The 25,166-nt window shown below is 42.7% G+C and overlaps 1 protein-coding gene across 1 annotated transcript in view; it reads left to right on the top strand.

Annotated features, from left to right (window-relative positions):
• ZC3H15 (zinc finger CCCH-type containing 15) overlaps positions 1-17,512 on the top strand; it is a 79,335-nt gene extending 61,823 nt beyond the window's left edge. The window contains exons 9-10 of the mRNA XM_073633079.1: positions 10,633-10,759; positions 17,176-17,512. Coding sequence (XP_073489180.1) covers positions 10,633-10,759; positions 17,176-17,360 — 312 coding nt within the window. The 3' untranslated portion in view covers positions 17,361-17,512. The remainder of the gene's footprint in view (positions 1-10,632; positions 10,760-17,175) is intronic.
• Positions 17,513-25,166: the final 7,654 nt, after the last annotated feature.

Below are 25,166 nucleotides of genomic sequence, written 5' to 3'. Positions count from 1 at the left end.
ATCGCTCCTCCACCCACTGCTACCCCCACGCTTCAGCATATATGCTGAAGTATGTAACTGGTGGTGAAATCGCCTCCGACAGCGCTGGAGTCACGGCTTTATGTATCGTGGGAGCAAACGCTGTTGCTGTCAAGATAAATAAATCCGCTCTGCAGCTGAATGGCGTACCTGAAAACAAAAAAGTGGTTAACAATAAAACACAGTAAACGGTAAAGTATAAAAAAATTGCATACCTATAAAGCAAACATGATAAAAACATAATAACAATAAAACATTGCAGAATAGAATACAGTAAAAAAGAGCAGAACAATAGAGAGAGAACAATAAAATGACAACTATTTTTGGGATTTTTTTTTTTTTTTGTAACTTTAACTTTAACTGGTGCCAGGTTTGGGTCTCTCAAAATGCGATGGCATCTTGGGAGACCCTGTGAAAGTGTGTCCTAGTCTGTGCAATGCTGTACCCTACGCTAATACTCAACTAGTGTATGGTAGCGTTCAAAACATTCACCAATGCAAAGACCAGGATTGTCTTGATCCGCGCTTGCTGCAGACACGACATCTTTTTTGGGGGGCTCGTTGGGTAGGGGTACTCAGGAGGACATAAAGAAAATGCCTCTCATGCAGCCGGCTTACTGCATTGGTTGGGGATGGTGAGGTGGAGCACCGTCTGGAAACAGAAGGGCTCTGACGATCTCTTCCTGGAATTTAAGGAAGGATCCAGTCTGTCCTGAAGCTCTGTATAGCACATGAGCATTCAGCAAAGCCAATTGAAATAAGTATACAGACACTTTTTGTACCAGCGTCTGGCCTTACGGGCAACTAGGTACGGGGCCAACAACTGGTCGTTGAGGTCCACCCCTCCCATATTTTGGTTATATTAGTGGACACAGAGGGGCTTCTCCACAACATCAGTCGCCGTAGTAATTTGGACCGTCGTGTCTGCATGAAGGGAGGTAAGAACGAAAACATTCTTATTATCCCTCCACTTCATAGCGAGCAGATTATTACACTGCAAGCAGGCTCTCTCCCCCAGCCTAAGACGGGAATCTACAAGCCGCTGGGGAAAGCCCCGGCGATTAGGTCGCACGGTGCCACATGCTCCAATCTGATGATCAAAAAGGTGACTAAAAAGTGGCACGCTCCTGTAATAATTGTCCACGTACAAGTGGTACCCCTTTCCGAATAAGGGTGACACCAAGTCCCACACAATCTTGCCAGCGCTTCCTATGTAGTCAGGGCAGTTTGTCGGCTCTACGTGACTATCTTTGCCCTTGTAAACCATAAAACTACATGTATAGCCTGTGGCCCTGTCACAGAGCTTGTACATCTTGACCCTGTATCTGGCACGCTTGCTGGGAAGGTACTGTTTGAATGACAAGCAGCCAGAAAACTTAATCAGGGACTCATCAACGCAGACAACTTGATGGGGAGTAAACAAGTCTGCAAAACGTTGGTTGAAGTGGTTTACGAGGGCCGAATTTTGTAGAGCCGATCGTATTCAGGGTCTCCACGAGGACGACAGAGTTCATTGTTGTTGAAGTGCATGAACCGCAAAATCTGCTCGTATTGTGCCCTGGCCATGGAGGCAGAGAACACAGGCATATGGTAAATTGGGTCAGTGGACCAATATGACCGCAACTCACTTTTTATTTATGCCCACGTTGAGGGAAAGGCCCAGAAAGAGCTTAAATTCGGAAACCGTAATTGGTTTCCAATCTCTGGCAAGGGAGGACTGGGGAATAGTGGCGATGTGTTGACCAGCGTACAAATTGCTTTGGTCCACAATAGATCTATAGAGATCTTCGGTGAAAAACAGCGAATAAAAATCCAGTGACGTAAAATCAACTGTTTCCATCTGAATGCCGTGTTGGCCAGTGAATGGGGAAAGTACGGGTGCTGCAGAAGTGGTGGGTTCCCAATTCGGATTGGCGAATGCAGCAGGAAGGGCACTATGGGCACGACAGGCCTGTGTTCGTCTTCTTGGTGGCAGTGGGACACTACTTGTGCTTGCCACCTGGCCAGCTTGAACTGCACTTATGGGACTCGCCACGTCACCAAGTGTTACTGCAGTGCTGGATGTACGACCAGGGTGTACTAGGCCGCTAGTGCTTGCCAGTTCACCAAAAGGAATAGCGGCGCTAGTACTTCTCTGCTCCATACAAGGGACCTGCGGTTCTTGCACATCAAGGACAGAGGAAGAAGTTTGGGGTCTGGTACGCCTGACCTTGGCAGGGACCACAACTCCGTCATCAGAGCTATCTGTCATGGAGCTGCTGTCCTCTACAGGATCATATTCTGAATCTGACAGATGAGTGACTTCCTCTTCACTATCTGTCATGCTCAGAAACGTGTAGGCCTCTTCACTAGTGTACCTTCGATTTGCCATTTTGGGCTCTAAATTTAGTGGTACACTAGTGAAACTCGCAGGCAAAAAAGCTCCTGACTGTTAGCGACTGTATCAAATCGCTACCAACAAAAACTTAGCGATCGCAGGGATCAGGCCTGACTCTGTGAACGCTGCAGTTATGTGTGTTTAGTGTTTTGTAAGTGACAGTGATCAATCGATACTGAACTTGGGTGGGCTGGGCTGGGCTGGGCCAAGGGGCAAAAGGCAGGTGCTAGCGGGTATCTGGGCTGATCCCGCTAACACTGCGTTTTTGGGAACACTAAACTGCTGGGGACGCTAGTATAGATCTGATCAGATTAGATATTGATCCGTTCAGATACTATACACTAAGGGAGGTGTATGCTACGTGCGTGGGTGTTAGCGGTACTGGCGCTAACCTGACGCTCCCTGGGGCGACGCAGACCTTATCTGACCCTAAAACTTAACTTATATCACCGCCGGGTGATTAGGGGGTTAAACCTTTATAAGGTAATAAACGTTGGGTGCCCTGAAACTATAATAAACTAACCAGCGTCACCCGTAACACTTATACGGTGATCACTGGTGAAAGGGTTAACTAGGGGGCAATCAGGGGGTTAAAACCTTTATTAGGTAGTATATGGGGGGTCCCTGTCGCTATAAAACGCTGACGGCGAACCTATATACTTACCTCCCTAACTAGCGTCACCTGTGACACTAATACAGCGATCAGAAAAACGATCGCTTAACGACACTGACAACTGGGGCGATCAAGGGGTTAAAACTTTATTAGGGGGGGTTAGGCGGGTACCCTAGACCTAAAGGGGGCTAACCCTAACTGCCCTACCACTTATAACTGTCACAAACTGACACCAATGCAAAAAAAAAACAAACTGCTATTGGTGTCACTGTGACGGGGGGTGGGGGGTGAAAAGTGTGCCTAGTGTGTTCTACTGTTAGTGTAGTGTTGTGCAGACTTACTTGATGTCTTCTCTCCTCGGCGCCGGAACGAAAAAACCGGGTCGAGGAGAGATTACAACACCTGTATCGCTTTCCCAATGAAGCCGACCGCCTCGGAGCGCCCCCAGCCCGCGGAAGGCAGATCACGTACCAGGTACGTGATTTTGCCTGTCCATGCCATTCTGCCGCAGTATGTCTGCGTTAGGTGGTCAGCAAGTGGTTAACGAAAAATTATTCTTTGGTTAACTAGTTTATTACCTTTTTTTTTTTTTTTTTTTTTTTTATTTATTTATTTATTTATTTATTTATTTATTTTTTGAATCTGGATTGGCTCAACCTCCTGTAAAAACCTTTTGCACCTGGACCCCATGTCTTGGGGACAGCCTGTAATGTTGCCTTGGCCACTGGATCTTACATGGTTGCTCACAATGGCACTTGTAGTCAGCCACAGGGTGCTATACAGGTCCCAGGGTCAAGGTCCATTACTATTGGAACTTGAGGACCCCCTCAGTTATGCCCAATGTGATGGGCGAAGCCTGGAGTTTATATACAGTCCAGGAAAGACCGGGTCACCCTGTGTCTGACATTTTACTGTTACTGTAAAAACTGGGGCTTTGTTTTGGAATGTGTGTTCTCTTTTACAGTGTAAATTCGATGGGTAATATTCCACCACTTGGAGCTTGATCCCAAGAAGATGACCAGATGTTGCATCAAACCACTGGTCGCAAACTTTACCACCACTTCTGCCTCTTATAAGGGTGCTTTCTCCCGCATTTTTGCCACAAGGATTCGTTGCAGGATGAGTTGCTGTATACTCACAATTACCCTATATTCCTCACCCTTCTACCTGAGTACCCTATAGGGGAATATCTGCACACGATGTTATGGCAGAAACCAGGCGAATGGCAGCCATGGCAAACCCCAGGCAAACATTCACTCTCAATCTCCTAGTGATGCTTCCCTAGCACCAGACCAGGAACCAAATTTTTTTTAATTTATTTTTTTCTGCATTTTAGGCATGCAAGAAGTGGTCTCCTGACATAAGCAGAATTTTCTGCATTTGTCACAATTTGTTGGACAACGAACAGCCTTGGTACATGTAGCCTTGTCCAGGACTACAAGACGCCACTACTAAACCATTCTAGGAGGGCTGTTCCAGTTCCCCAGTCTAAGTCGGTAAATGATATGCCCGTCCTAGAAGATGCAGACTCAGAAGGAAATGAGGATATGCAGTGCATCCAGAATTCACAGCGCTTCGCTTTTTCCACATTGTTACAGCCCTATTCCAAAATGGATTAAATTCATTATTTTCTTTAAAATTCTATAAACAATACCCCATAATGACAATGTGAAAGGAGTTTGTTTGAAATCTGCAAATTGTATTAAAAAGAAAAAAAAAGAAAAAAAAAATGACATGTACATAAGTATTCCCAGCCTTTGCTCAATACTTTGTTGAAGCACCTTTGGCACTAATTGCAGCCTCAAGTCTTTTTCCGTATGATGCTACAAGCTTAGCACACCTATTTTTGGCCATTTTCCCCCATTCTTCTTTGCAGGACCACTCAAACTTCATCAGGTTAGATGGGGAGCGTCGGTGCACAGCCATTTTCAGATCTTTTCAGAAATATGTGAAATCTGGGCTCTGGCTGGGCCACTCAAGGACATTCACAGAGTTGTCTCGTAGCCACTCCTTTGTTATCTTGGCTGTGTGCCTAGTTGTTGTCCTGTTGGAAGATGAACCTTTGCCGCAGTCTGAGGTCCATAGCGCTCTGGAGCAGGTTTTCATCAAGGATGTCTCTGTACATTGCTGCATTCATCTTTCGTTCCTGACTAGTCTCAGTTCCGGCCACTGAAAAACATCCTCACAACATGATGCTGCCACCACCATGCTTCACTGTAGGAATGGTATTGGCCAGGTGATGAGCAGTGCCTGGTTTCCTCCAGACATGACGCTTGTCATTCAGGCCAAAGGGATCAATCTTTGTTTAATCAGACCAGAGAATTTTGTTTCTCATGATCAGAGTCCTTCAGGTGCCTTTTGGCAAACTCCAAGGTGGGCTGTCATGTGCCTTTTACTGAGGAGTGACTTTCCTCTGGCCACTCTACCATACAGGCCTGATTAGTGGAGTGCTGCAGAGATGGTTGTTCTGGAGCTCTCAGTGTGACCATCGAGTTCTTGGTCACTTCCCTGAGTAAAGCCCTTCTCCCCTAAACACTCAGTTTGGCCGGATGGCCTGCTCTAGGAAGAGTCCTGGTGGTTCCAAACTTCTTCCATTGGGGCCTTCAATGCTGCAGAAATGTTTCTATACCATTCCCCAGGTTTGTGCCTTGATACAAATGTCTCGGAGGTCTACAGACAATTGCTTGGACTTCATGGCTTGTTTTGTGCACTGTTAACTGTGGGAACTTATATAGACAGATGTGTGCCTTTCCAAACCCATGTCCAATCAACTGAATATATCACAGGTGGACTCCAAGTTTTAAAAACATCTCAAGGATGATCAGTGGAAACAGGATGCACCTGAGCTCAATTTTGAGTGTAATGACAAAGGCTGTGAATACTTAGTGATTTTTTTTTTTTTTTTTCTTAAGTAGATTTTTTTCTTTCACGTCATTTGGGGGTATTGTTTGTAGAATTTAAAATGTTTGGAAAATAATGAATTTGATCAATTTTTTATGCAACATAACAAGATGTGGAAAAAAATGGAAGCGTTGTGAATACTTTCTGGATGCACTGTATAAACTGTATTAGAGAGGCTGCTGAAGATATTTTTATTTTTTTTTCTCCCCACACTTTTACATCTGAAGCAGGAGCGTCACGCAACATGCTTGCTTATGTGGATAAACTCCGTTGTGCCATGCAAAATAACTTTTGACATTGTAGTTCTTGATTCTCCATCTCACCGGGCCCCTGGTTGTTCTTTGGTGGTAGGTTATGGTAGTAGCAAGAAATATACAGTTAAAAAAAAAAAAAGTTTTTTTTTAAATTTCATTTTGAGACAGTTTTCCTTTTGATAAAATAATAAAAAAACAAATCAAAAGATATCCATTAACATTTACCACCAAATGAAAGCCCAAATTGTCCTGAAAAAAACAAGGTATAATCCATCTGGATGCACAAAGTCGTTGTGATATTTACAGTTTTCCGAGCACATGTCAAAGTTGCAAAATTGGGCTTAGGTATTAAGATTTGTTTTACCCTTTAGGATCGAAAATCATGCCATTTTAAAAATTAAAAAGTGGTACAAGTGCCATAATATAACCATTTTTACTTTATAGCAGCTGCCAAGTAATTGTAATATCCTTGAACATTCATGCTAAAAATCACTGAGACGGGGAGATCTAAAATCCTCAATGCGTTTCTTAGACTACAAGTCTACTTCCTCAGGAGGAACATGGGAGCAGGATAGCTACATCAATAAAAACAGGTAAGGAGAGTTTTACATATAAGTGTAGGCGGGGGGAAAAAAAAACCTCCAACAGAATATCAGGATTTTAATGTTAAAATCACTAAAGGCATGATTTGCGACCATCCAAAGTTGCCTAGTAGAGGGATATCAGAGGGAGCAGAGACAGGCAGAGAGGGGAGGAAGTGGGAGAAGGGCACGAGACAGATAGCAGGCTGCGGATGATGCAATCACGCGAACTGGACCACTGTGTCAGGGCTCAGCAGCCATGATTATCGTGGTCATTTTGCAGAGGGGAGGGTATAACCAGGCAGGATCAGCCAGGTATTTCAGGTGATGTGGGGGTCCAAAAGACACAGCACAAGCACTGTGCTGTATAACATGCTTTAATGGAACAGGATCTTTTTTGGGGGGTTAACGAACGCTTTAAATGCCTCTGTACCAATTGAGGATGTTACATCATTCAAGGATTCTGCATATAGAACCTTTGAAACACTTAAGCCTCCTTCGAGGCTGTATCATTCACCCAATTTTATTTGAGACCACTCCAACACAACATCTTCTCGACCTGGAACAAACAGGCTCCTTCCCTCGACCTACTCATTCACCTGTCCAGCCAAGCAAGATATTCCTTAACTTGAATCTCCAGCCCAGCTTTAACAGAAGGGAAGTCTTTCCATTCTTATTACTTGAAAGTGATAAGACACCAGCCTTTCATGCTGGGGAGGAGTGTTGCAGTCCCTCATGGTCCAGGCTACATGGTCACCTGTGGAAACCAAGCTGCACATCAACATCCTGGAGCTCAGAGCAATACGTATGGCTTTGCAGCACTGGACTCCCCCTCTGCAAAGATGCCTAATCAGGATGCAGTCAGACAGTGTCACAACTGTGGCCTATATCAACCATCAAGGGGAGGCCAGGGTCATTCAGCCAGATAATTTCATGGGCAGAAACTCACGTCAGTTCAAATCTCAGAAGTGGACAACTGGAAGCAGACCACCTCAGCCACCACTGCTTCTGAATGTAACCATCCTAGCCTCCAGATTAAACCACTTCCTGTTCGTGTCCAGGACCAAAGATCCTCTAGCGCTGGCTTCTGATGCCCTAATAATTCCTTGGTCTCACTTCAGGCTAATCTATGCCTTTCCCCCCAGTGAGAATTCAGCCTTGTCTGCTCACAAAGTAGAAGCAGACTAATTCTCATTGCTCCTACCACCTTTTATTTCCTGCTTCAAAGTATCAAAAGGAAATCTGCCTTTGTTGCCCTGGATATAGCCCAAGCCATTAGATTCTACCTCAAAGAAAGAGCTTGGATCAGGAAGATGGATTCCAGATCCCATCTCCAGGACCTTACAAGGGGGCACCCTGCTTCCAAATCTACTATCGCTTGATGGATAAAACATATGTTCTCCTAGAGCTTACATTCCCAAGGACAAAGATCCTCCCGCACTTTCACATGCCCATTCAATGGGAGTTTCCTGGGCTTTCTAGCACCAAGCCTCTGTAGCCTAGATTTGTAAGGCTGCCACCTGGTCAAAGTTCAGTCCGGTGATTGTTCAATCCTCTGTGGATGCAGGTTTCGGCTGCAAGGTTCTTGCAGCAGCCCTTTGAAGTTGAGCCTTTTGACTATTGGTGGTCATTGCGCCTGTTGGTACAGTTTTGTTTGACCCGTTGTTGCCTACCCTTCTTATTCATTGCTTTGGGACTTTCCATGGTGTATGAATAATCTGGTCTGTGTTCTGTAATGTATGATTTAGATGAGCAGAATTTTGACTTGCCCGTGTATTCCATATCTTGGAGTACAATACAGGACACTGACTACTCTCTTTCATTCTTTGGTTGCTCTGCATTGCTTGCCACAAAACTCGCATAGTAGGGAAGAGTTCTAGAGGAGGTGTCCTATTACCTGAAGATGCAAGCCTGTAACCCAGAGAGAGTCAGTGTCCTGTCATGTTTTTGCCAGCATCCTGTTTTGTGCTCCAAGATATAGAATTTACAAGTAAGTCCAAATTCTTCTTATACATCGGGGAAGAGGACAGAAAGGTGTGGGTGTCCATGGGGATCTTCAATGTATAACAGTGCTAGACCCGAAGCTTTTAACCCTTAAGGTGCTGGATGTTTGGCTCTGTGAGGAGAACTAGGAATCTGTGGAGAGAAGATTTCTTAACTACTTCCCACCCGGCCACTGTACATATATGGTCAGGTGGGCGCTTCCTCCTTCTGAGTGGACGTTCAGGAACGTCCCTCAGAAAGAGGGGGATCACGTGCCCGTGCAGCGACGTCATCCCGGTGCGCTCGTGTCACCTGGACACGGCGCATCTCCGATCGGCAGGAGGGCTCTGTGATTGGCCCTCCTAATCGCATGACGGCTTTGTCCAATCACAGCCATCATGTGATGTATATAGAGAGCCGGTTGCTAGGCGATCGTCTCTCCTCTCCTCACTCGGAAGTTGTCAGTGAGGAGAGGAGAGCGGATCTCTGCAGCCAGCTGGTGATCAGTGAGTATGAGCTGCTTTTTACACATTGATCACCGGCCCAATGTCCCCACACAATGTAAAAACACATGTCCCCAAAACACGTCCCCAAAACACTTGTCCCCACACAGTAAAAACACCTGTCCCCCACATATATGTAACAGTAAAAGCACATGTCCCAATGATCATTGCACACATCTGTCCGTGATCATCTGCGTACATCTGTACATGATCACACAAACCAATTATTATACACTTAACTGGATTTTTTTTTTTTACAAAAGACATGTAGCAGAATACATTTTGACTTACATTTATGACAAAATTTGATTTTATTGGAATTCTTTTAAAATGGAAGAAAATTTTTTTCGTTTTTTTTTTCACTTAAATCGCAAAAAATAAAAAACTGAGTCGTGAATAAATACCACCAAAAGAGAGCTCTATTTGTGGGAACAAAATGGTAACAATTTCATTTTAGAAACAGTGTAGCATGACCGCGCAATTGTCATTGAAAGTGCGAGAGTGCTGAAAATTGGTCTGGAAAGGAAGGGGGTGAAAGTGCTCAGTATTGAAGTGGTTAAGGACCTGCGGGACATGGGACATACTTCATTCACTTTAGATAAGTTTCCCTATTGCAGCTGTAGTGCAAGTGCAACAAAAACTACAGCTTTAAAAGAAACTGTAAGGTTAGAAATATGGGAGCTGCCATTGCTGACCTTGATTGGTAATCTGAGCTTCACTAGGAGTTTTGCTGCTTCAGATAATAGCTGTGTGAGCAAATTAATAGGAAGATGAGTTTAAAGGTTTTCACCTGGAGAACCAAAAGAAATGAGGATGTACATGTCAGCACTAACAAACAATTGCTGGATGGTTCAAAATACCTTGCATTTTCCTTTTCGCTCTTCAAGGTGAATCTGCTTTACCCACACGGGTCATAGTACCTGGTTCACTTGAAGTTGGCTCTCCCTAGCCTCATAAACTTTCCTTCCTTTTGTTCCCCCACTGCCCTGTTCTGCCACCGGAGTAAAAGAAGGTTCCTTTATAAGTAACAAGTTGCTGGAGTTGGAGCTCCAGAGTTCTGATTGGTTCATTACTGTCAGATGGTGTGATTTGCATGCAACTTCATGCCCAGATATACCAGTTTTTCTTTTAGCCGCTGATGTAAAAGAATGAAGCAGCACTCTCAGTAGCATTTGTGTGCACAGTAGACTCCTTTATTGCCATTTTTTTATTCTGGAGGAATAATTTTATCACCTAAAATAAGGTCTATCCAGAGTGCCTGAACTCTATAAAATTACAGAAACATTTCAGTAATTGTTTGCTCATTTTGAAGGTACCATTTTATTCATAAATATGTTATCTGTGAAACCCAAATTTTCAGGAAGATCTTTTTCACAAGTGTGTTTTTTTTTGTTTCTTTAAAGACTGACACTTCAGATGTTCAGGATATTGATCTCAGTCGATTTGTCCTAAAAGATGTTGACGAAACTGGAATAACCGTAGCCAGCAGTGAACGTTTCAGCACATATATCACGTCAACCGATAGAGAGGGTAAGTTAATGGTAATCATTCTGTGTTTCAGCAGTTCTGTCCTTAATTTACAGAGTTTGCATAGTGTCCCTTCTCCAACCATGATAAGTTATCATTTTCCCTTTTACATGCACTCACCAAGATTAATGTAGAGATTTATAGATCTACTCTTTTTTTTCCCAACTGTGCCCTTGATCCCAGAGCTTGTGGACTTGTAGGATGTTGTATGTTAACCACTTCCTGTCCGTAGGAGGTCCAATGACATCCTTCAGTTGAAGTGGTAATTTCTGAATGATGCCTGCAGCTACAGGCATTATTCAGATATCTTTCTTTTCAGCCGATGATTCCCTGTAAAGTAAAAGCCATTCTAGCGGCTATTCAGCCACTGGTTTGCTTTTACAGGCAGCTGGAGTGGACATCCCTGGCCTCCGGTGCCTTTCCAGGCTCTCCTGTGCAATCGGGAAGCCAGGTTACCGATCCACCAGCGGCGCTGGACTACCATAGAGCTTGCCGTGGACAGGATGGTCCCTAGCCATCTCTATGACCCTGGGAGGCTGGAAGCGATGTCATGTTGTCCCTTCCGGCTCTGGCAGATGTAAACACTGGCAGTTTTTTTTTTTTTTGTGTTTTCCTGAAAAGGAGTTTTTTTTTTTTTTTTTTTGTTTTTTTTTTTTTTGTTTTTTTTGATCTCCTGCTTTCCAGGGCATAAAGAGGACATGTCATGTCTTATTTCTATTACAAGGGATGTTTACATTTCTTGTAATAGGAATAAAAGTGATATCCAAAAAAAAAAAACCATGAAAGGAACAGTGTAAAAAAAAAAAAAAATATATATATATATATATATATATATATATATATATATATATATATATATATATATATATATATATATATATATATATATATATATATATATATTATAATTTTTTTTTTTTTTTTAAAGCACCCCATCCCCTCGTGCTCGCACACAGAAGTGAACGCATGCGTAGGTTGCATTCGCATATGTAAACTGCGTTCGCACCACACATGTGAGTTATTGCCGCAAACATTCGAATGAGAGCAATAATAATAGCACCAGATCTTCTCCCCTAAACTGGTAACCTGTAAAAATGTTTTTTTTTTTTTAAATTACTGTTTGGCGCCATTCCACGAGTGTGACATGTTGGGTATCTATTTACTCAGGGTAACATCACCTTTCACATTATACAAAAAAATCGGGGTAAACATTATTTAACCACTTCCCTACCCACATATAGTCATATGACGTCCTGGTATGGGATCTCCCATCCTGGGTGGACGTCATATGAAGTCCTGGGATTCCCGGCCGTCTAGGGGGCGCGCGCCCGCCGCCGCGTTGCTCGGGACCCGGTGCGTGTGCCCGGTGGCCGCGATGTCCGCCGGGCACACGCGATTGCCCGTTAACCGAGCCGGACCGTGGATCTGTGTGTGTAAACACACAGATCCACAGCCTGTCAGGTGAGAGGAGACCGATCTGTGTTCCCAGAACAGAGGAACACTGATCGGTCTCCTCCCCTTGTACATCCCCTCCCCCTACAGTTAGAAGCATTCCCTAGGAAACATATTAACCCCTCCCCGCCCCCTAGTGGTTAACCCCTTCACTGCCTGTCACATTTACACAGTAATCAATGCAATTTTATAGCATTGATCGCTGTATAAATGTGAATGGTCCCAAAAATGTGTCAAAAGTGTCCGATGTGTCCGCCATAATGTCACAGTCACAAATAAAAATCGCGATCGCCGCTAAAAAAATAAATAAATATATATTTTTAAAAAATGCCATAAATCTATCCCGTATTTTGTAGACGCTATAACTTTTGCGCAAACCAATCAATATACGCTTATTGCGATTTTTTTTTTTTTTTTTTTTTTTTTTTACCAAAAATATGTAGTAGAATACGTATCGGCCGAAACTGAGGAAAAAATTTGTTTATTAAAAAAAAAATTGGGATATTTATTATAGCAAAAAGTAAACAATATTGTGTTTTTTTTTTTTAAATTGTCGCTCTTCTTTTGTTTATAGCGCAAAAAATAAAAACCGCAGAGGCGATCAAATACCACCAAAAGAAAGCTCTATTTGTGGGGAAAAAAGGACATCAATTTTTTTGGGGTACAACGTTGCACGACCGCGCAATTGTCGTTTAAAGTGCGACAGCGCTGAAAACTAAAAATTGGCCAGGGAAGGAAGGGGGTGAAAATGCCCTGTATTGAACCGGTTAACCACTTCAGCTCCGGAAGATTTGGCTGCTGAATGACTGGGCCATTTTTTGCGATTCGGCACTGTGACGCTTTAACTGACAGTTGCGTGGTTGTGCGACGTTGCACCCAAACAAAAATGTCATCCTTTTTTTTTTTTTTTCCCCAGAAATAGAGCTTTCTTTTGGTGGTATTTGATCATCTCTGCGGTTTTTATTTTTTGCGCTATAAACTAAAAAAGGGTGACTATTTAGAAAAAACACAATGTTTTGTAATTTTTGCTATAATAAATATCCCCATTTTTTTAAAAAGGAAAAAAGCAAATTTTTTTTCAGTTTAGGCCTATATGTATTCTTCTACATATTTTTGGTAAAAAAAATCGCAATAAGCGTATTTTGATTGGTTTGCGTAAAAGTTATAGCGTCTACAAAATAGGGGATTTATAGCATTTTTATAATATTTTCTTCTTCTCTTTTTTTCTTTTTTTTTTTTTTTTTTTTTTATCGTGACTGCGATATTATGGCGGACACATCGGACATTTTTGGGACCACTGGCATTTATACAGCAATCGGTGCTATAAAAATGGATTGATTACTGTAAAAATGTCACTGACAGTGAAGGGGTTAACACTAGGGGGTGATCAAGGGCTTAACTGTGTTCCCTGCTACGTGTTCTAACTGAAGGGGTGGATGGGACTTGCTAGGGGAAGAGATAGATCGGTGTTCATACTTTGTATGAATACACGATCAGTCTCTTCTCCCCTCGGAGAACCAGGATCTCTGTGTTTACACACAGAGATCCCGGTTCTTGCCATGTCACAAACGATCGCAGGAGCCCGGCGGTCATCGCGATTGCCAGGCACTCGCATCGGCCTCGGGGGCGAGCAGTGTGTGCGCCTCCAGTGGTGCGCGCCCTAGTGGCCACAATAAGAAGCGACGTAACATGACGGCGATTCGCGCAGCCGTGCTATTCTACCGCAGTAAAACTGCGGCGGCTGGTCGGCAAGCGGTTAATTTTATTAAAGTGTTTGTTTTTTTGTTTTTTTTTTCCCGTGCGAACATAAATTGCAACAATCGCTTCTTTATTCTCTAGTCTAGGATTTCTATAATATTTGGGGGTTCTAAAGTAATTTGTATAATGTGTGTGGGTGGGTGTGTGTGGTTTATTTACTAAAGCTGGCGAGTGCAAAATCAGGCTGACACTTTGTGGGAACCGCTCTGCATAGAAACCAATCGGCTTCCAGGTTTTATTGCCAAAGCTTAATTGAACATGCTGAGGTTGGAGCCTAATTTTGCACACTCCGGCTTTAGTAAATAAACATGTGTGTAAAATCTATCATGCACTCACTGGCCACTTTATTAGGTACACTTTGCTAGTACCAGGTTGAACCCCCTTTTGCCTTCAGAATTGCCTTAATTCTTCGTAGCATAAGTTCAGTGAGGTGTTGGAAACATTCCTCAGAGTTTGGCCCATATTGACATAACATCACGCAGTTGCTGTAGATTTGTTGGCTGCACATCCATGATGCAAATTTCCCGTTCCACCACATCGCAAAGGATTGATATCTTGGATTGAGATCTGATGACTGTAGAGGCCATTGGAGTGTTTAAAAAACAGTTTGAGATGATTTGAGCTTTGTGACATGGTGCATTATCCTGCTGGAAGTAGCCATCAGAAGATGGGTACACTGTAGTCATACAGGGATGACATGGTCACCAACAATACTCAGGAAAGGCCGTGGCCTTTAAACAAGGCTCATTTTGGTACTAAGGGGCTCAAAGTGTGCCAAAAGAAGTATCCCACACCATTATGTGTTTGTGTGTATGTATATGATGTGTGTATGTATATATAAAAACCTCTTGAAGATTTACCCCCCTTCGTGACCATGGCAGTGCGAACACCCTGGGTTACTTTAACTGACAATTGCACAGCCATGCAACACTGTACCCAAATGAAATATTTCTGTTCCTTGTATATGTTTGCACTATAAACAAAAAAAGACTGACAATTTTGAAAATCTATTTTTTTTACTTGCTGCTATAAAAAATGTAAAAAAATCTAATTTCTCCATAAATTTTAGGCCAATGTGACATATTTTTGGTAAAAATCCCAATAAAGCGTCTACTGATTAGTTTGTGCAAAAGTTATAGCGCCTACAAGCTTTGGGACATATAATGGAATATTTATTTCTTCTTTATACTAGTAATGGCAGCAATCAGCGACTTGTAGCAGGACTGCGATAATGTGACAGAGTCTGACACTTTGTGGGAACCGGTGACACTAATACAGTGATCAGTGCTAAAAATATGCACAGTCGCTGTACTAATGACACTGGCTGGGTGGTGGTTAAGCATCTAGGGCGATCAAAGGGTCAAATGTGTGCCTAACCAATGTCTTTGTGTGCCTTTTTTTACTAAGTGATCTAATGGATTTTATTCCCTGCGCTTCAGGGAAAGAAAATCCTACACATCCCTGCTGACAGAACAGAGCTTTGCCTTGGTTACATAGGCAGAGCTCTGTTCTGTGTCTCTCCTCACTGGCCAGTACCCGCTGATCGGCTTGTGGTGTCTCTAATCGCAGCACAGCCACGGCCTTTGTTTCCCCCACCCCCCCCCCACCCACCCATTCTATGCATTAAGGTAAAAAAAACCCTCTTTGCTGCAGCTGCATCCAGAGCCCTCTTCTTTCTTACCTGAGCCCTTCCGATCCAGCGATGTGCACGAGCCCAGCAGCTCCCAGCTGCTGTCTGTCCTCATCGGACAGATTGATAGCAGCCATTGGCTCCCGCTGCTGTCAATCAAATCCAGTGACATGGGAGCGGGGGGGCAGAGCCGAGTCCCGCATTAATGGACACAGAAGCAGGACTTGGGAGCGTGCCCGCCCGGGTGCCCCCAGGAAAAGCAACTTTCTGGGGGGGCACCCAATGAAGGAGGAGCGCAGGTCTTGTATCGATTAGTGCCCTCCGTCGAAAAATGCCTCCGCCGGGCTGTGCATGCACATGATTTCCCGATCAGCTGTCGTGACGGCATGAAGAAGCATTCGCAGATCGTAGAAGGCACTATTCCATGATCTGCTAAGCGCCGAGGGAGAATGTAATTGTCAGATTCTTTCTCGCTATTGCGTGGCGGGTTGCAGGTGTCTGGAAGACCGAGTTTAGTGTGTGTGTGTGTGTGTGTGTGTGTGTGTTTGTGTGTGTTTTAACCTGCCCTTAGACACAGCAAAAACACGCCATTTATCACACTGAACCCGCCGTGCAACACAGAAAACACGGCGTTTGATACAGGCAAAACCTGCTCCGCAACAGCGAGGCAGATTCTGACGAGTACATTTTCCCTCCGCTGTTTGCATACTGTCAGATAATGCCTCCGATGTGCGCATGCGCTGTGTTGACGTCACGCCAGCTGATCAACATATCTGTTGATATGCGCAGACCCATCGGAGGCATTTTTTGACGGGGGGGCATTTCTAGATAGAACACCGGTGGGGGACCCCAGAAGAGGAGGATGGGAGCTGCTCTGTGCAAATCTTCTGCACAGAGGAGGCAATTATAACATATTTGTTTTTTAAAAAAAAAAAAACTTTTTACAATCACTTTAACATTAACCCCCTCAACTTACCAATAACTCAATGAAAGGTTCCGGGCTCACATGTTTACCAGCCTTGTAATCCTGGCACTGCAAACTGTTGGGTTTAAAGGCTTTGTTCAATTTTGTTACTATGTTTTGTATATATGTTTGTTACACCCATATGTAGGGTGTGACTTGACACATGTTCACATTCCCCAATCCCCTCTCTCAAATTGCTCCCCACTTACCTAAATTGTGAGATTGTTGTCCCTGCATCTGTTTGTTTGTTTTTCTTTTGAATTTGTTGCGGCTCCCCCCACAGAGATCCATTCATAGGATTTGTGAATGGAAAGCCAATGTGGCAGACTGATTCATGGATTTCAATGTACTTATCCGGTTCCAATGCTCTACATGCTTCGATGCAAACTTTTTTTGTAATTACGCAGGTTCATTTATTAAAATTTTGCAAAAGGTAGACTACACCCTTCTTTTTTGCTCTCTTCTACACTTTTTCCAAAAATAATCATTAGACTCACCAGTTTACTAATTGCATATTCATGTAGAAGTGCTTATTGCAAGACATATTACATTTTACCACTGCTGCTGTTTCAATAAGTCTGCTAACTGTTTACTCTCAACCTATTTTCTCTTCAGACATAAAGTTAAGTGAAGCATCAGGAGGAGAAATGACAAATGGTGAGCATAGCGACTTTGAAGAAGAAAGTGATGACGAGGATCAAGAAGATAATTTGATCAATGATGTGCCTGTTGATGAAAACCTTTTTACTGGAGAAGATTTGGATGAACTTGAGGAACAGCTAAACACACTTGAGGAATGAATCTCACAGTTCACATTTTACATCACTAGTGAGATATTCAGACTGCCAAGCTCTTCAAATTTTTTTATTATTTTAAACGACAACGTTTAATTGTTCCCTTACTGCTTCTGAAGTGCACATCAAGAAGAAAAATAAACTAATAAAAAATCTTATGGTATTGTCATGAGATTTGCAGACTGATCAAACTCTCTATAGGAATGACAAAGATCTCTTTGGGTGTAGTGGTATGTGATGTCTTTTACTATAACGCAAATTTCTGTGTTGATTTGTAATGATTTAGTAAATGCATCCAGCAAGAACCTATTGCCTGTTGAAATTTTGAATGGCTGGAAATGCTCTTAATTTTTACTGTTGCAGTACAAATGTGCACACAGACTTGTTTTGGCCATACACTAACTGTCCTAACTGGTGATAACTCTTCACCTGGCAGAACAGGGTTTCAAAAAAAATGTCTTGACTTGTTATTGTCTAGGTGAATGGAGAGAGTCTGCTACCTTGTGCTCTTGCACTATATGGCTAAGTGGTAAATAGAAATAAAAGCACACATAAATATTCAGCTTTACAGGTCTGGCAGTCTGGTACTCTCGCCAACATTCTCACCAACCAGAACCAGGAGATTACACAAGGCATGCAACTTAAATCGAGTAGTAGTTGTGCCCTACGTGAGCTCTGCATTGATGATGAAAATGTCAGAAGACACTCTGTTCACTGTAACATCTGCTGATATCCCTTGCTCTCAGTTGTTTAAAAATGGTGTGACCTGATTCCAGACTGTCCATTGTAATTTCTAGTTATTTTCTCAATTGATACCCTTAACCTGAAAGATTATTATGTCTACCTAGTAGTAGAGGGGATCCTCCATATCCATGCCACATCAGTTGTCTTGTCTTGTTTGATGGGACATTCGGTGGAGAGTGTTGCTCCTGTCTCAGCACAGCCATAAACATTAAAGGCTAACTCCACCTTTTGCATTGATACATGTTACATATGTAAGACAGTTACAACAAGAGAGAAATGGCGCAAATACCAGCCAAACATGAAGAGACCAAACTAAATATAGATATGTATGAAATAATAATAATGTCCAGGAAAACGGTATAAAACCGTAATATTTGTGTATATCAAAAGGAGATATAAATGTCTAGTATATACGCTGCAAGGCTGAAGTCCCAAAATAATGGAAAGTTCAAGATGAAAGTGATACTGAACACCAGCGGCAGCTCCCTATAGAGTAGAAGCGAAAACTCTGGCAGATAATGTAAGATAAAAATGTGCCAATCTAAGTGCAGTATCCAAAAAACTTTATAAAATGTATAAAAAAAGGAACGGCCAAATGGCTACTCACAAAGGGTCGTGTGTGGGCTTCATCGGACTTTTTCTTTCGAAAATTCTGATGGACCTAGAAATAGAACATGTTTTAAATCTTTCCGATGGAATCAATTCCTGTCGGGAAAACAGTTCGTCTGTATGCTATTCCGACGGACCAAAAACAGTGCAAGGGCAGCTATTGGCTACTCGCTATTGAACTTCCTTTTACAGTCCCGTCGTACGTCATCGCATTCTAAACTATCGGCCTTTGATGTGTTCTCCAGCAAATCTGAATTGGTTTTCTTTCTGTAACAGGTGGACTTGGCCTTCAGGGCAGGATTACATGGCATTTGGGGCATTCTGTATTATTGAAGTTTTTAGCACCGATCTCAAAAAACAAATTTGGGCATTGCTCCAGGAAAATGTAGGGAAATTGTCTGAGGCTGACATGCAAGGATAGAGGAGGACCTACTCAGAGGTTCCGGCAACCAATGCAGGAAAATTCCTGTGCAGTCCTAAAATGTAGCTTTTGTATTAATTATGAGTAAAATAAGGCAGTTTATCAAAACTAGAGGAGCTTTGCATGGCAACCATTCAGCTTCAGTTTTTTATGTTCAAAGTTTAACTGAACAAGCTGAAGATAGGAACGGGCCGCCATGCACAGCTGCTCAAGATTTTGTCTGCACCAGATTTGATAAATTCCCTATACGATCTTTCAAACATATACCTGTAAATAAATTTGCGCTTGTCTGTTACAGAGCTACAAATCCACAAGCCCGTCCCTGTATGCAATGTCTGGGTTCTAATATGTTCAAGCAACACGATTATAGAAGCATACTGTTCTTTACCTAAATAGTAGAGAAATGCTTGGTTCAAGTATTTTTTGAAAAATTGCATACATGATTTTTTTTTTTTATCAAGAGATTGTATGATGTTTGTGGCAGTGCAAATTAAATTTGGACTCTGTAAATCTTGCACTAAATTTGTTTTGTTTCTAGAGTAAGCATGCTACTGTGTCAGCTAAAGTATTTTTCCTCCTAACTAGCGTTAGTCCGGTAGATAAGTCAGGTTTTTGTTTTTTTGTTTTTTAACCAGTAGGTTGAACAAAAAAAACTGACTCTCTTCCCTCATCCACACACTCGATGTGGATAAGGGAATCTCTTCCCTACTGAACTATTGTATTCTGACAATGGGGAGACCTCCCCTGCTGTCAGAAAACAGTGATCGGCATTGTAGGCTATAACCTGCAGCAATGATCAAACAGGAAAGATCTGATAGCGTGGTTGACTGAGAGCTCCATGTTCGTTTTTAGGAGGCCAGATGTAAACAGACTTGAGTCTGTCCAGGTCTGACACAAGTCCTCCTGTTTTCCTGGACCTAAACACAAGTCTTTTTTTAACTGGCCACCCACATATCCAACATTAGTCCAGAAAGTTTTATTTTGTAAATGCGGAAAAAAACTGAATGGGTGGCACTGTCAAACATGACATCCATCGTAGAGGTGGCAGCATAGAGGTGAGAGTATGGATGTTTGGTGTGTGTGTTGGTGTGTTTTTGTTTTGTTTGTTTTTTTTTTTGTTTTTTTTTCTCCCCAAATGCCCACAATTCTCCTTCTTAATCTTCTCCTGAATTTGTTAGTCTGGCCTTTTAATGTTTTTCACTTTCCAGCCATCAACACATTATCATAGAGTACCCGCAGATGTGTAGGGGTTTATTTACTAAAGCTGGAGTGTGCAAAATCAGGCTCACTTCTGCATAGAAACCAATCGACTTCTAACAGCTTGTTCAATTACGCTTTGGCAATAAAACCTGGAAGCTGACCGGTTTCTATGCAGAAGTGAGCCTGATTTTGCACACTCCAGCTTTAGTAAATAAACCCCGTAAACGTCTAACTTGCTCTCCTCCCACATCCATGAAAGCTACGTGTAAGCCAGGCCAAACGGAGCTTTACAACTTAGTGGAACTTTACCCATAACAACTGGTAAAAGATGTTCTTTAGCAAGACTCTCCAGCATTGCTCCTGTGTCTTGCCGAAGGCTGCCATTTTGCTGTAGTCCAGAGCCCCGGAACAGCAGTAAATCTTTAGGCTGGCAGCAGATTGGCCTCTGGAGGCTCTGTTTTTTTGGCATGCTGCCAAGAATAGAGAACTGGGGCTGTGCAGAGGATAATGGGACGTAATTTTTGGACTAAAATGTCGTTTTTGTTTTTTTTAAAAACAAAAAAAAAAAAAAAGCTACACAAATCGCTGATGTGCATCTGTAATCCAACCCCCTCAGCACAATTAGCTGGAGGAGCATTCTTTTAAAGGATGATACTTTGTCCATTTTCCTGGCAGGGTTTGTGTCTATCTTAGAAGTGTATTTGTTTTCATTACGGCTTTGGCTTTTTGAGTGTCTGATCATTTACTTAAGCCACTTTTACGTAATACTTTTTTCTGTGTAAATGATTTGTCCAGGTATATATATATATATTATGAATTTCATACCCTGTATTATGTCAGTAATTGCGTATCAATGTTGATTTGCTGTACTCAATCTTATGAAAAGTCTCATTTTAGCAGCCTCCTGCTTGTATATCTTTAATTGTACAGCAAAGGACAAAAGCTCTGCAGTTAGACCACGGATTATATGCGACCTCCTTCACGTCCTAGGACACTGGCAAAAGCTTTGCTGGGAATGCCCTCTAGTGCACCTTGATTTAACCCCACCAACGTTCCATAGGACCCCAGTGTTTTGGTAGTGTTCAAAGGTTATGGGCCTCTTCCCCTCTGGAGAAGTTTTCTACTCCAATATTTACTGCTTATTGTCTAGATTTGCAAGCGGCCTCTGAAGCAATTGCCCTTGATGTACATTCTGGGAACTGTATCCGGACCCCGCATTAGCGGGGCTGGCCTGTAATGTTTGCTTTGTGCACTGAATCCTGTATTCGGCATTCACTTTGGCATATGGTGCAAAAAAAGTGGGTGGCCACAGGGTTCTATACAGGTCCAGGGTTGTGTTCCCTTCCTATGGCATTCAGACCCTGATGCCCCCTTCAGGTGTATGCCCACTATCATGGGTGAGGTTTGGTACCCTCTGGGAACCTTCAGTGTGGATAAGGTAAGACAGGGTTTCCCTGTAACTGTTACTGTGAATTAAATGTGGGATGTTTCTTCACTTACAGAATGTCTCCAACTCACCAGCAAACCTTAATGCACTGTTTTTAATTGGGCAACTATGTGACAAATGAGGTTTAATGTTGATAAATGTAAAGTTATGCACTTGGGGGCTAAAAATATGCACGCATCATACATACTAGGGGGAGTACAATGGGAGGAATTGTGGGTGGAGAAGGATCTGGATGTTCTGGTAGATCATAAGCTTAATGGCAGCATGCAAAAATACCAAGCTGCAGTTTCCAAAACACGCCAAATCCTTTCTTGTATTAAAGTGTTAACCCACAGGGTTAACTTTACATTATCCTTTTTGTTGAGTAATCTAATGTCCCCCATGACTGTGCGTTAAGAATGGAGCTATATACCTTGTTTACTGATCGCACAACGGCGATCATGTGACATGGCGCCTCTCTTGGCCCAAGAGATGCAGCAGGCAGGGTTGTGGATCCCCCATTGACGTCCTTCAGAAAGAGAGCGGCGGCCCCACCCGCTGCAGCTTTCATGCGAGAGAAGAGGCGGCATGTCACGCGATTGCCGATCTGCACTCAGTAAACAAGGTATATAGCTGCATTTTTAATAATGCACAGTCACAGAGGGACATTTAATCAATCAACAAAGAGGATAATGTAAAGTTAACCCTAATTTGAGCAGCAGGACAGGAGGGGGCAGCGTGGACACGGAGCAGACAGTTGGGGGGGGGGGACACAGAGCAGGGCTGTGGATGACTGAGACACGTACGCTGACTGGTGTCAGAGCTCAGCAGCCCTGATATATTGGATTGAGCACAGAGAGGGGAGGGTGTAGAAACTGTCAGGATCAGCCAGGTATTACAGGTCATACAGGGGGCCAAATGACACAGCACAAGTAACTTGGTCTAGAGTTATTCACTTTAAGGTCATCACAGAGGATAAGGGGGGACTCTTTACGTCTGGAGGAAAAGAGATTTTATCTCCAAATACGGAAAGGCTTCTTCACAGTAAAGTAAGAGCTGTGAAAATGTTGAATAGTCTCCCTCAAGAGCTGGTTCTGGTCAGCTCAGATTGTTTGAAGAAGGGCCTAGATTCTTTCCTAATTCTCCATTCTCACCAATGCGTTTTTTCATGCTTTTTTGAAGAAATGCAGGACTTTTTTCTTTTAATGCAAAACGGTGCTTTTTTTTTTTTTTGGTTCAATAGACTACAATGGAGAAGCTGCATAAAGGTATGTAGTAAAGCAGTGCAGAAACGCTCAAAAGCAACATGCATAGATGTGAATCGAGCCTTTAGTCCTGGTTCACATTGGTGCAATTTGACATGTCAAAACGGCAGCAATTGTCGGCAATGGCCCCGTCCTAATCTGTGCAACGCCGCATCGATTTCAAAGTAGTTTCTGTACTACTTTTTGCGATTTACATTGACATCTGTGCAGAAACCTGCACAGATGTCTCTGAAATCGGGAGTGAAATCGTGTGACGAGCCCAGCTGCTGTCTCAGGTCCTCATTGGACAGATTGATAGCAGCAGTGCCCCCATGGAAAGTGGCTATACGTGGAGGCACTCTAGAAGAGCAGGAGCCCCGCCGAGGGACCCCAGAAAAGGAGGCTTGGGGTAGCTCTGCAAAACCCTTGCACAGAGCAGGTAAGTATAAAATGTTTGTAAAGGTTGTTTTTTTTTTTTTTTTGTTTTTGTTTTTTTTTGTTTTTTAATAACAATCACTTTAATGTGTTATCCTGCTGTGAATTTCTCTAATTCATTGGTGGAAGGTAACCTTTTACATTTTTAAATTTTGAAAGGTTTTTCACATGAAACATTGCAGCTGGATGCTGAAGTAGTTGCAAATGCCTTCCACCTGCCTTTGATTTACAGAGAACGCACAAAGCGTGCTCTGTACTACCTGCTTTTTCAGAGACACAGACATAGGACATCGTTTAGCTGCTAGCACCTGTGTTATCCACTTGACCGCCGGAAGTTTTACCCCCCCCCCCTTTCATGACCAGGCCTTTCATTTGCGAACAGGCAGTGCGTTACTACAACTGACAATTGCGCGGTCATGCAACACTACATAAATGAAATGTGTGTCCTTTTTTTCTCACAAATAGAGCTTTCTTATGATATTTGATCACGACTGGTTTTTTTTTTTTTAGTTTTTGCGCTATAAACAAAGACTGACCATTTAAAAAAAAAAAAAATTATATATATTTTCTACTTTCTGCTATAAAACATATCCAATAAAAAATATTTAAACAAATCTAATTACTTTATAAATTCTGGCCAATATATACTCACCAAAGTAACCTCTTCGTTCCCCCAGTGACTCTCATCTGGGTTAATTTGTATGCCGTTAAGGTTACGGTGACAACACCCTTTTGGTGAGTGGCTAAGTAGTACCCTCCTGGTTTGCGCAAAAGCTTGTGTATATGTGTGTGTGTGTGTGTGTGTATATATGTGTGTATATATATATATATATATATATATATATATATATATATATATATATATAATTTTTATGTTCACACTCTATATGTATATGCACTCACTGTACTAGTGCCACTGGCTGGGAAAGGGACAAATCTCTAGGGCAGTGATGACCAACCTTGGCTCCCCAGATGTTTTGGAACTACATTTCCCATAATGCTCAACTACACTGCAGAGTGCATGAGCATCATGGGAAATGTGGTTCCAAAACATCTGGGGTGCCAAGGTTTGCCATCACTGCTCTAGGGTGCTCAAAGGGTTAAATGTTTACTTAACCATTGTTTTGGTGTACTGTGAGTGGTGCTTTTACTAAGGGAAGTAATGGATTTTATTCCCTGCTATTGCATGGAAAGAAAATCCATTACTTTCCCAGCTGAGAGGACAGAGCTTTGTCTTGTGTGTCTTCCTGACGATCAAGCATTGACTGGCATCTACTGTATATATAATCACAGCACAGCCAAGTCACCGGTGGCACATGCTCCTACCTGGAAGTGCTGGATCGCGTACCTAATCTGGCACATCAGAGCCACCTTGCTTGTACGTGTAAGTGATCCAGTCGGCAAGCGGTTATAGCTGGGTTTCCTGCACGCGCACTCTCTCTCATTCCACATCCGTTTTGTGAGTACCCCACAGGGGAAGCCTACTCGGCAATAGCAGAGACAAGGAGCTAAGAAAAAAAAAAAGCACTTGGCTATAGACAGCACTGAGGAAAACGCCATGTACTAGAAGAAGGTCCTCTATTGACAGCTTCCTTCCTCTAACTCTAGCTCCCTTTTTAAAGTGGAGCTCCACCTTAAACAAAAATATTAAAAGCCAGCAGCTACAAATACTGCAGCTGCTGACTTTTAATAAATGGACACTTGCCTGTCCTCGGGTCCAGCGATGTCGGCAG

Source organism: Aquarana catesbeiana, linkage group LG06 (genome assembly GCF_042186555.1).
Source record: "Aquarana catesbeiana isolate 2022-GZ linkage group LG06, ASM4218655v1, whole genome shotgun sequence".
Lineage (NCBI taxonomy): Eukaryota > Metazoa > Chordata > Amphibia > Anura > Ranidae > Aquarana > Aquarana catesbeiana.
Note: the sequence above shows the minus strand (reverse complement) of the source record. Positions and strands in the feature narration are given on the sequence as shown.